This window comes from Microchirus variegatus (assembly GCF_963457635.1).
Source record: "Microchirus variegatus genome assembly, chromosome: 13".
In the NCBI taxonomy this organism is placed as follows: Eukaryota; Metazoa; Chordata; class Actinopteri; order Pleuronectiformes; family Soleidae; genus Microchirus; species Microchirus variegatus.
In genome coordinates, this window is record NC_139814.1 from 27,170,977 (window position 1) to 27,184,066 (window position 13,090).

At 42.7% G+C, this 13,090-nt stretch overlaps 1 protein-coding gene across 1 annotated transcript in view; it reads left to right on the plus strand.

Moving 5' to 3' along the window:
• Positions 1 to 4,084: 4,084 nt before the first annotated feature.
• Positions 4,085 to 13,090, plus strand: part of grin2da (glutamate receptor, ionotropic, N-methyl D-aspartate 2D, a) — a gene marked incomplete at both ends in the record, with an annotated part of 103,565 nt that continues 94,559 nt past the window's right edge. Inside the window, one exon of the mRNA XM_083899623.1 lies at positions 4,085 to 4,095. Within this exon, the coding sequence (XP_083755749.1) occupies positions 4,085 to 4,095 (11 nt within the window). The remainder of the gene's footprint in view (positions 4,096 to 13,090) is intronic.

Consider the following 13,090-nt stretch of genomic DNA (forward strand, 5'->3'; position numbering starts at 1 on the left):
ACAGAATTCTGACGAGTCAGCAAAAAACACAAAACTGCTATAACTCCGCTATAGAAGGTCCGATCAGAACCAAACTTTCTGCGATTGATCATAGTCTAACTCTGAAAATGTCTGTGTTGAAATTTGCCCCCTGGTGGCAACAGGCAACACAACATTTTGACATTTTAAAGAGCTGTTCTCACTGGGATTATTGGATCCACGTTCACACCAATTTTCGTGAAATTTGGTGAAACTAAGTTTCGGGCCTGCTCCATAGGCTTTTTGCCTGAGGGGGCGCTACTGAGCCATTTTGTATCCGTTTTCACTTAACGTTTGTTTGGTGAAAAATCGCGATTCTTTCAGGAGATTCTTTGCAATATTTTACTCCAAATATGACGATTATTGCACATTTTCTTTCGACGAACTCCGCCCACAGCCTTACTGCGATCGACTTTAAATTTAGTCAGCTCACTGTGGACAAGGTGAGGATTAAAAGTTGCTAAAAACTTCGCTTAATGTCACACAGTGTAGTCACTAGGGGGCGACAAAGTGGCGACAGAATTCTGACGAGTCAGCAAAAAACACAAAACTGCTATAACTCCGCTATAGAAGGTCCGATCAGAACCAAATTTTCTGCGATTGATTATAGTCCCACTCTGAAAATGTCTGTGTTGAAATTTGCCCCCTGGTGGCAACAGGCAGCACAACATTTTTACATTTTAAAGTGCTGTTCTCACTGGGATTATTGGATCCACCTTAAATTTTGGTGAAATCGCAAAAATGAACGTTATGAGGTTCTTGTGAAGCGTCGTTACCGTGACAACGGCGCAAATAAGGAGCGTTTCATTCATTAATCACTGTATTCTGAATGTGAATGTATCTGCTGTGGAGTCTGCTGATTATATTTCATTCTCTTTCTACATTTTATGATTCGATTCGTCCGTTTTGTGTTTCATCGCTTATGTTTTATATTTCTGATCATTTTTTTTGACAGTTTTAGGATCAATAACATACGTATCAATCTATTCATCTGTTCTTGAGCGGTTTTCCAGCGAGTTTCTCTGCGTAAAATCTGTGTCATGTTTAATTCAGCGTTGACATCTGCGCCCCCTCTGGAGGAAAGTGAGTAAAGCGTCTTCACTCAGCCTTGAAATCACCGAGCAGCCGGCGACAGAATCTCCAGGTCATTTATCAGGACTTTTCATGAAGCCGCCGCGCGTCCGTCCGCTGTCCGGCCTTAAAAAGCCTTTATGTCGGGATCTTCAGGATCGTGGCAGCTCCATCTGTCACAGGTTCATCATCCTCAGAGACGCTGACGTTATCGATTAGTTGACCTACTTCCTCTGCTCTGAGCCGACGGGGAGGGAAAGAGCCTAAGAAAAGTTTCCAACTGCCAGCGGGCGGCAGAGGAGATGGATTTCACCCTGAGGGCGAACAGCAGTGATGTGAGGATGTGATATTCACACTCAGTCAGAGGAACTCTTACAGTTCCACTCACATCTAAAGAACACATCTGCAGCAGAGCTGCGACTTTGAATCAGGCTTTTCTTCTTTCGCCCGAGGAGAAGTGGAAATATTTGTGCCACTAAATTGAGCTCGTGAGGAAAAACGCAACACAAAACAAACCCAGATTTGACCAAATTTGACCTTTTCACGGACAATTTTTTTCCATCAGAATTTCATGAAAATGTCAAAAACCTGCGATGTTAAAGGTTGGATTTTCTTCACCGTCATAATCTCACGTAGCAGAATTGTTTTTCTCAACATTTCGCTCAGAATTTGACGATGTTGCACAGATTGTGTTTGAACAAACTCCTCCCACAGCTTTAGCGCGTTCGACTTTAAATTTAGTATTAAAAGTTACTTCCTGTTGAGTTGAGGTCTTGGACGCAATGGGATTTTTTTGTTCGTCTTGGGCTGACCCACATTTCCACCAAGTTTCGTAAAATTTGGCGAAACTAAGTTTCGGTGTTTGACACAAGGGGGCGCTACTGAGTCATTTTACATTGTTTTTCATATTTCCCTTGTTAAAAATGTGCAATTCTTACTCTAAATTTGACGATTATTGCACATATTCTTTTAGCAAACTCCGCCCAGAGCTTTACTGCGATCAACTCTAAATTTAGTCAGGTCACTGTGGACAAGGTGAGGATTAAAAGTTACTAAAATCTCCACCTAATATAACACGGTGTAGTCACTAGGGGGCGACAAAGTGGCGACAAAATTCTGATGAGTCAGCAAAAAAACCCTAAACTGTTATAATTCCGCTATAGAAGGTCCGATCAGAACCAAATTTTCTATGATTGGTAACTGTTAATGGCCGGATGAACACACCAAACCTGCTGCCCCCCAGTGGCTGGATTTTCCGTAATTTGGCAAAACTAAGTTTCAGGCCTTCTCCATAGGCGTTTGATCCGAGGGGGGCGCTACTGAGCTATTTTACATTGGCTATTTGTATTTCCTTTGTTTATACAAATGTTCGCCTTCGTTCTGATTTGCGTGCCAATTTTCGTCCGTTTTCGCGCACGTTCGTGAGGGTGAAAAATCTGCGATTCTTACTCTAAATTTGACCATTATTGCACATTTTCTTTTAACGAACTCTGCCCAGAGCTTTACTGCGATCAACTCTTAATTTAGTCAGGTCACTGTGGACAAGGTGAGGATTAAAAGTTACTAAAATCTCCACCTAATATCACACGGTGTAGTCACTAGGGGGCGACAAAGTGGCGTCGAAATTCTGATGAGTCAGCAAAAAGCACTAAACTGTTATAACTCCGCTATAGAAGGTCTGATCAGAACCAAATTTTCTATGATTAGTAACTGTTAATGGCCGGATGAACACACCAAACCTGCTGCCCCCCAGTGGCTGGATTTTCCGTAATTTTGCTAAAATTAGTTTTGGGCCTTCTCCATAGGAGTTTGATCCGAGGGGGGCGCTACTGAGCTATTTTACATTGGCTTTTTGTATTTCCTTTGTTTTATACAAATGTTCACCTTCGTTCTGATTTGCGTGCCAATTTTCGTCCGTTTTCGCGCACGTTCGTGAGGGTGAAAAATCTGCTATTCTTACTCTAAATTTGATGATTATTGCACATTTTCTTTTAGCGAACTCCGCCCAGAGCTTTACTGCGATCAACTCTAAATTTAGTCAGGTCACTGTGGACAAGGTGAGGATTAAAAGTTACTAAAATCTCCACCTAATATAACACGGTGTAGTCACTAGGGGGCGACAAAGTGGCGACAAAATTCTGATGAGTCAGCAAAAAAACCCTAAACTGTTATAACTCCGCTATAGAAGGTCTGATCAGAACCAAATTTTCTATGATTGTTTACAGTTAATGGCTGGATGAACACAGCAAACCTGCTGCCCCCCAGTGGCTGGATTTTCCGTAATTTGGCAAAACTAAGTTTCAGGCCTTCTCCATAGGCGTTTGATCCGAGGGGGGCGCTACTGAGCTATTTTACATTGGCTTTTTTTATTTCCTTTGTTTTATACAAATGTTTGTTCTGATTTGTGTGCCAATTTTCGTCCGTTTTCGCGCAAGTTTGTGAGGGTGAAAAATCCGCGATTCTTACTCTAAATTTGACGATTATTGCACATTTTCTTTTAGCAAACTCCGCCCACAGCTTTACTGCGATCAACTCTAAATTTAGTCAGGTCACTGTGGACAAGGTGAGGATTAAAAGTTACTAAAATCTCCACCTAATATAACACGGTGTAGTCACTAGGGGGCGACAAAGTGGCGACAAAATTGATTCCACACTGCATCTTACGTGATGTGTTTAGGACTCAAACGACTGATTCATTTTCCGCCCAAATGTACAAACTCCGCCCCCCCCCCCCCCCACTCATCCAGATATGTTTGTTTGTTTGTTTTTGAAGCAGAGGGCGACGTGACATCATGTTTTTTCGAGTCCGGTCTTTTTTAAATCCAAGGACAAAGCATCTTTTATCCGCTCAGAGAACGGTGAATGCAGAGCGGCTCTTCACAGGAAATCCATTTTTATTTTTATTTCTCTACGTTCTGTGACAGTCGGCCACTTACAGCAGCCCGGACAAATGTAGAAAGGGTTCATTTAGATGTTTTTCTTTTACGGTTTAAAAATGGCGGCAAGGTCGGTTTCTACTGAGCCAAACAACGGCAGCATCAGAGCGAGAGAAAATAAAGGTTTTCTCTGCACGGAGTGGAGCTTCCTCGTCTTTCATTATTTAGCCGAGCTCTGCAGTGAGTCGGGTCAACAGAAGAAAACTGACCGTGGAGTGAAATATTTACACCACCACATGAGACCACGCTGCTGCTGCTGCTGCTGCTGTTCCTCTGTGATTGCGGCTCCACAGAGACGTGACACGTGTGTTTTTACACAAACTGAGAGTCCGTCGGTCCTCACAGTCTGATCGTCCATCGCTAAAAAATGCGTCGCTACTGAAAACCCGGAGAAACTTTTGCGATAAATCCACAGTTTTCTGACGAGAGGACGCTGTCGAATGTTGTTTTTGTTTTTGTAGTTTTTTTGAAGTCATGGAGTTTTGAAAGATTTACAATCTGAATACTGTCGGAAAAACAGTGACATTACGAGTCCGGGCTGACAAGGCGTTCCAGTTGTAGTCGGAAGTTGGATTCTCCGAGTTGACGGGAGAGTTCCTTGTTGTTGTTGTTGTTGTTGTTGTTGTTGTTGTTGTTGTTGTTGTTGTTGTTGTTGTTGTTGTTGTTGTTGTTGTTGTTATCGACTAGTATTTATTGAAAAATGAATCGTAGGTCGAGACACATCTGCGGGTTTGTGTTGAGGACACTCCCAGTTCTGTTAAGTGGCTAAACTCTGCTTTTTAAGACACCACACCAAAGTCACTCACTCTCCCGCACCAAAGTAACTCACTCTCACACACCAAAGTCATTCATTCTCCCACACCAAAGTCACTCACTCTCTCACACCAAAGTCACTCACTCTCTCACACCAAAGTCACTCACTCTCCCACACCAAAGTAACTCACTCTCACACACCAAAGTCATTCATTCTCCCACACCAAAGTCACTCACTCTCTCACACCAAAGTCACTCACTCTCTCACACCAAAGTCCCTCACTCTCTCACACCAAAGTCACTCACTCTCCCACACCAAAGTCACTCACTCTCCCACACCAAAGTCATTCATTCTCCCACACCAAAGTCACTCACTCTCTCACACCAAAGTCACTCACTCTCTCACACCAAAGTCCCTCACTCTCTCACACCAAAGTCACTCACTCTCCCACACCAAAGTCACTCACTCTCCCACACCAAAGTCATTCATTCTCCCACACCAAAGTCACTCACTCTCTCACACCAAAGTCACTCACTCTCTCACACCAAAGTCCCTCACTCTCTCACACCAAAGTCACTCACTCTCCCACACCAAAGTCACTCACTCTCCCACACCAAAGTCCATAGAGTAAACCAGTGATTTTAACATCACAGCACACAGGAGTTCACAGGAGTTGTTGATCCACTGCTGCCTCCATCACTGAGTTAAAATGTCTTATTTTGTAAAATTCGGCTTTTGAAATCCTTCATTTTGATTGACTTTTAGTGACCACACAAGTGACCACACGAGGCAGCAGAGGACCAGCAGCTCCTGTGTCCCCGTGAGCTAAAATCACTGCTTTTCTCTATGGACTTTGGTGTAAGAGAGTTGTGTATTTATCTAAATGTGAGTAGCTTATAATAAATCACATTAAATAAACCTGATTACGTTCAGTTCTTTTATCACCACGACAAATGACCATGTTGTCATGTGACCTGAGCCGCAGAATTACCCAGGTGCCCCTGCTGCGTGACTTCCACCGCTGTGACTGACCTTTGAGTGAAAAATGGTTTTAGTTGTTATTATTATTATGTTGTTATGTGGAGTTATATCATCAGAAATAGTTGTTTTTTTGTGTTGTTTTTCCCTGTGGCGGACATTTTGGAAGAAGCTCAGGTGCAGCAGCTAATTTAACGTTTTCCTCAGTAAGTGATGACTGTGAGGGAGGAAGTGTGTGAGTGTGAGAGTGAGAGTAATCCATTACACCTGAGTGAGTTTGCTGCTCTGATCTGTCAGAGAAAGAAAAGAAAGGAAAGAAAAGAGAGAAAAAGTCCTGCGGTGAAATCACACTCACACCTGCTCTCTGTGTGTGTGTGTGTGTGTGTGTGTGTGTGTGTGTGTGTGTGTGTGTGTGTGTGTGTGTGTGTGTGTGTGTGTGTGTGTGTGTGTGTGTGTGTGTGTGTGTGTGTGTGTGTGTGTGTGTGTGTGTGTGTGTGTGTGTTCTGCAGGTGTTTCCACTCAACAACATCCTCCAATTTATTCCTTTCTTGTACTTTTGTCTCTGCATGTGTAATTACTGCAGTTTTTCCCCCCTTTACTTTTCTGAGTTTTTATTAATAACTATAAAATAAATACAGGGTACACTCGTTTACATGCACACTTTAATCGGACTAAGCCTTAGTCTGACTTAGTGTCGGTAAATACAAACGACAATTTCACCCTTAGTGAATCTTAGAATGTCCCTTTTTTTTTTTAAATAAACCCAAACCAAAACAATCTGGACGATTATACACAATAAGACAGTTTTCTTAATGTCACGGAAACACGTTAGTCCGACTAAAATGGAGCTAGTCTTAGTCAGACTAACGTACCTGGATGATGTGATTCATAGTCTGATTACTGCTGCATGGAAACACTGAGTCGGACTTGTCCAAAATGTCCTCTGTCTTTGACCGTGAGGTTGAAGGAGACGAGCTCCATCTCACCGTCCATCTCACGTCTTTACGTCCATCTCATGTGCATCTTACGTCCAGTTCACGTCCATCTCACGTCCATCTTAAATCCATCTCACGTCCATCTCACGTCCATCTCACGTCCATCTCACGTCCATCTCACGTCCATCTTAAATCCATCTCACGTCCATCTCACGTCCATCTTAAATCCATCTCACATCCATCTCACGTCCATCTCACGTCCATCTTAAATCCATCTCACGTCCATCTCACGTCCATCTTAAATCCATCTCACATCCATCTCACGTCCATCTCACGTCCATCTTAAATCCATCTCACGTCCATCTTAAATCCATCTCACGTCCATCTTAAATTCATCTCACATCCATCTCACGTCCATCTCACGTCCATCTTAAATCCATCTCACGTCAATCACCTTCCATCTTACCTCCATCTTTTCGCCATCTCATGTCCATCTTACTTCCATCACATGTCCATCTCTTGTCCATCTCTTGTCCATCCCTCTGTCCATCTTACGTCCACCTTACGTCTTTATGTCCATCTCACGTCCATCACCTTCCATCTCATGTCCATCTCACGTCCATCCTGCATCCATCTTACGTCCATCTCACACACGGCCAAGTACATGATTGTCTGTCTTAGTCAGACTATGACCTTAGCTGGTGTTTTCACTGAGCGTCCTGGACGTCAAATCTCTGTTGAATCTTCACGTCTGTTTGCAAAATCACTTGAAAAAAATCAACCGTGAATCGTTGTGGTGTCAGCAGCAGAAGAACGACCTGTGGTCGTGTTTCCTTCAGACATTTAAAGATGTTTCTCTCTTCTTCTTATTATTATTATCATTATTATTGTTATTATTACTAGAGTGTGAGTTGAGATGAACATGTGTTTGCGTCTGTGTTTTCCCTGACGAACAAAAACCTGCACACGGAGCAGAGTAAACACAGAGAAACAGCAGCATCATTAGCATCAGCATCATTAGCATCAGCTCCCCCTGTGTTTACAGGCCAGGAGTCGCTCACTGCTAATGCAGCGGGTCGGCGTCCGTAATGACCGTCCACGGGGAGAGGACGCCGCTGATGGCGCTTTACCTCTGTGTGTGTGTGTGTGTGTGTGTGTGTGATTACATGTTATATATATATATGTGTGTGTGTGTGTGTTTATGGTCACACTTCGTACTCCGTGTTCATTTATTTGTGTCTTTGATCTGCTGATCTGCATGAAATGTGTCGTTTTTTATTCCCCCCTCCCCTCTCTGGTTAGTGTGCGTGTGTGTGTGTGTGTGTGTGTGTGTGTGCGTGTGTGCGTGTGTGCGTGTGTGTGTGCGTGTGTGCGTGTGTGTGTGTGTAGATTTATAGACATGCCTCCATGCTTTCCAATGGGTTTGGGACTGAGCCATGAATCAGCTCGGCCTGTAATGAATTCTGATGGCCCACAGGAGAGGAAGAGGAGGGAGAGGAGGAAGAGGAGGAGGAGGAGGATGAAGGATGAAGGGAGGGAGGAAAAAACAGAGAAAAGAGGGGTTAGAAAATTGGGGTTGGACCGAAATTAGGAGGAAGTCGGGAGGGAAAAGTGACGGAGAGGAGAGAAAAGGATGAAAGGGAAATGGATGTTAGGAAATTGGGGTCGGACTCAAATTGGGAGGAAGGAAGGGAGGAAGAATAGAGGAGGAAGAGGAGGAGGAGGAGGAGTTGATGGAAGGAAAGGAAGCACATGGTGAGCTGTGAGGCTTCATCGATTGACCAAGAAAAAACACAATTTAGTCGTCACTCTCCACGACTTCTTTTAAAGGCACATTCCTGCAGCTTTCACTCTGCAGACATCATCATCATCATCATCATCATCATCGTCATCATCATCGTCTGCTTTTTATTTTTTCTTCTGAATTAATTTCAAGGCAAAATGACACAGATTCCTGTGATTTTACTCAACCCCCTTATGAGTATCATGTTAATCTGGATTTATTTAGATTTTATGGCTTCTACAGAAGCTAAATGCTGTGTCAAAGGTGTTTGACATTAGCAGCTACTATAGCCAGCTACTATGTTGACGTTAGCTTCTACCGTAGCCAAACACAGTGTCATCGCTGTATGACGTTAGCAAATAACATAGCCACATGTGTCTTCTCTGTTTAACGTTAGCTTCTACAGTAGCCAAATGCTGTGTTAAAGGTGTTTGACATTAGCAGCTACTATAGCCAAATGCTGTCATCGCTGTCGACGTTAGCTTCTACCGTAGCCAAACACAGTGTCATCAATGTATGACGTTAGCAAATAACATAGCCGCATGTTGTGTCTTCTGTTTGATGTTAGCTTCTACAGTAGCTTAATGCTGTGTCAAAGGTGTTTGACATTAGCCGCTACTATAGCCAAATGCTGTCATCGCTGTCGACGTTAGCTTCTACCGTAGCCAAACACCGTGTCATCGCTGTATGACATTAGCAAATAACATAGCCACATGTCGTGTCTTCTCTGTTTGATGTTAGCTTCTACAGTAGCCAAATGCTGTGTCAAAGGTGTTTGACGTTAGCAGGTGCTGTAGCCAAATGCTGTCATCGCTGTCAAAGTTAGCTTCTACCGTAGCCAAACACCGTGTCATCGCTGTATGACGTTAGCAAATAACATAGCCACATGTGTCTTCTCTGTTTAACGTTAGCTTCTACAGTAGCCAAATGCTGTGTCAAAGGTGTTTGACATTAGCAGCTACTATAGCCAAATGCTGTCATGGCTGTTGACGTTAGCTTCCACCGTAGCCAGACACCTTGTCATCACTGTATGACGTTAGCAAATAACGTAGCCACATGTGTCTTCTCTGTTTAACGTTAGCTTCTACAGTAGCCAATGCTGTGTCAAAGGTGTTTGACATTAGCAGCTACTATAGCCAAATGCTGTCATCGCTGTTGACGTTAGCTTCCACCGTAGCCAGACACCGTGTCATCACTGTATGACGTTAGCAAATAACATAGCCACATGTCGTGTCTTCTCTGTTTGATGTTAGCTTCTACAGTAGCCTAATGCTGTGTCAAAGGTGTTTGACGTTAGCCGCTACTATAGCCAAATGCTGTCATCGCTGTCGACGTTAGCTTCTACTGTAGCCAAACACCATGTCATCACTGTATGACGTTGGCAAATAACATAGCCACATGTGTCTTCTCTGTTTAGCGATAGCTTCTGCAGTAGCTTAATGCTGTGTCAAAGGTGTTTGACTTTAGCAACTTCTATAGCCAAATGCTGTCATCGCTGTTGAGGTTAGCTTCTACCGTAGCCAAACACTGTGTCATCACTGCATGACGTTAGCAAATAACATAGCCACATGTCGTGTCTTCTCTGTTTGATGTTAGCTTCTACAGTAGCCAAATGCTGTGTCAAAGGTGTTTGACGTTAGCAGCGACTATAGCCAAATGCTGTCATCGCTGTCGACGTTAGCTTCTACCGTAGCCAAACACTGTGTCATCACTGTATGACGTTAGCAAATAACATAGCCACATGTTGTGTCTTCTCTGTTTGATGTTAGCTTCTAGAGTAGCTTCATGCTGTGTCAAAGGTGTTTGACATTAGCAGCTACTATAGCCAAATGCTGTCATCGCTGTTGAAGTTAGCTTCTACCGTAGCCAAACACCGTGTCATCACTGTATGATGTTAGCAAATAACATAGCCACATGTAGTGTCTTCTCTGTTTGATGTTAGCTTCTAAAGTAGCCAAATGCTGTGTCAAAGTTGTTTGACGTTAGCGGGTGCTGTAGCCAAAAATGCTGTATTATCAATACTTGACTTGGCTAATGTAGCTATACAAGGGAATCAGAGTTTGACGTTAGCGGGGACTGTAGCTATTTGATATTAGCAGCTACTTTAGCATGATTCCATCGCATCGTTGTTTGAGTTTATCTGGATTTATTTTGATTTCATGGATGTAGAATTGTCATAAATTGGTCAATGAGTGAGTTCTTCTGCATCTTTTTTTTTCCAAGATAACTCGCACTTTCCATATTCGTGACAACAGAAGGGTTAATAAAACATCTGTTTCCAGGCGTAAACAAAGGAATAGCTGCAAAAATGTAAATATCTTGAGTCATATCAGTACTCCCACGGGGAGGAAAAAAAAAGTTGCATAATGTGTATATGTTTATATATATATAAATAAAATACATAAGCCATTCTTCAGGTGTACCTAATAAAGTGGTGAGTGTAAACGCTATATTATTGCTTGCTATCGTCTTTGACACAGAACTTTTGCCTGAGTCATGACTAAGGTATCTACAGCCAGCACATGTATCTCATGAGTCAGCACTTTGTCAAACATCAGTCATTCTACGGTGAATAAAATGTTTTGCACGCTCGTCTATAAATGCAGCCACAAAAAGAGTTTCTCTGAGCCGGAGGAGTTGAGTCGTGATGAAGAAAACATTGTAAAAAAAAAAAAACTCCTTGTTTTACAACTTCAAACACGCCACGTTTGACAGGACGAACGTTCCCTCTGACGGCCGTCATGTCCGGCCTCACAGACGTGAGCAGAATCCTGCGTTCAGCTCATTTTTTAATATATCGCAGCTCTCAGCAGGAGACGCCGCGGAGGACGCTAACGCCAGCGTGAGAGCGGCAAATCCAATTTACAAGGGAGGGAAAAAAACAGATGTATTAAAAGAGAAGAAACTCAGAGTAAACGAGAAACTCCTGAGCAACGTGAGTCCATGTAATTAACGCGCGGGGGATCAGCGGCGTGTCGAGACTCAAACCCCCGAGGTACACGCTGCTGTAAGTCTGCAGCTAATCTGACCTCAATCTATCTTAGCTTATAGTTTTCATGCTAAATAACAAGTTATATTGTTCTTTTTGTTAGCTCCTAGCTTCTACAATAGCCAAACGATGTGTCATCGCTGTTTGCCGTTAGCGGCTAATGGAGCCAAACTTTGTAGCATTTGACATTTAACATTATTCAGACTGTTGTTTGTTTTATTTTGATTTTAGACATGATTTAGCTACGGTAAAATCCTTTTGTTAGCTCCTCGTAGCTACTATAGCCAAATGTTGTGTCATTGCTGTTGAAGTTAGCAGCTACTATAACCAAATAACATGTCATCAACATGTCACTTTAGCCTCTACAGTAGCTTAATGCTGTGTCGAAGCTGTTTGGCATTAGCAGCTACTTTAGCAAAATGCTGTTTCATTGCTGTTAGATGTTAGCGGCTACTGGAGCCAAACTTTGTAGCATTTGACATTTAACATTGTTGTTTGTTTGATTTTAGACATGATTTAGCAACGGACAAATCCTTTTGTTAGCTCCTTGTAGCTACTATAGCAAAATGCTGTGTTATTGCTGTTGAAGTTAGCAGCTACTATAACCAAATACCTTGTCACCAACATGTCACTTTAGCTTCTTAAGTAGCTAATGCTGTGTCATTGGTGTTTGACGTGAGCAGCTACTATAGCCAAATGCTGTGTCATTGCTGTTGAAGTTAGCAGCTACTACAACCAAATAACGTGTCATCAACATGTCACTTTAGCCTCTACAGTAGCTAAATGCTGTGTAAAAGCTGTTTGGCATTAGCAGCTACTTTAGCAAAATGCTGTGTCATTGCTGTATTAGATGTTAGCGGCTACTGGAGCCAAACTTTGTGGCATTGACATTTAACATTGTTGTTTGTTTGATTTTAGACAAGGAGCTAACAACGGTAAAATCCTTTTGTTAGCTCCTTGTAGCTACTATACCCAAATGCTCTGTCATTGCTGTTGAAGTTAGCAGCTACTATAACCAAATAACGTGTCATCAACATGTCACTTTAGTTTCTAAAGTCGCTAAATTCTGTGTCATTGCTGTTAGATGTTAGCTTCTACTGTAGCCAAACACCATGTCATCACTGTATGACGTTAGCAAATGACATAGCCACGTGTCGTGTCTTCTCTGTTTGATGTTAGCAACTACTGTAGCCAAATACCTTGTCATCAACTTGTCACTTTAGCTTCTAAAGACGCTAAATGCTGTGTCAAAGGTGTTTGACATTAGCAGCTAGTGCAGCCAAATGCCATGTCATCAACATGTCACTTAAGCTTGTACAGCAGCCAAATGCTGTGTCAAAGTTGGTTGACGTTAGCGGATGCTGTAGCCAAATGCTTTATCATCAATACTTGACGGAATCAGAGTTTGACGTTAGCAGGGACCGTAGCTGTTTGGTATTAGCAGCTGCTGTAGCACACTGTGGCACAGGCAGTCGACATTAGCAGCTACTTTAGCACGATTCCATCACATCGTTGGCAACGGTAGAGTATTTGCGAACTCTTGCTACAGTAGCTCGTAGCTCTTTTGGCTGCTAATCTGGTTCTTCTGCCGTTTCCTTTTAAACAAAATGAAATCTGACTTCTTTT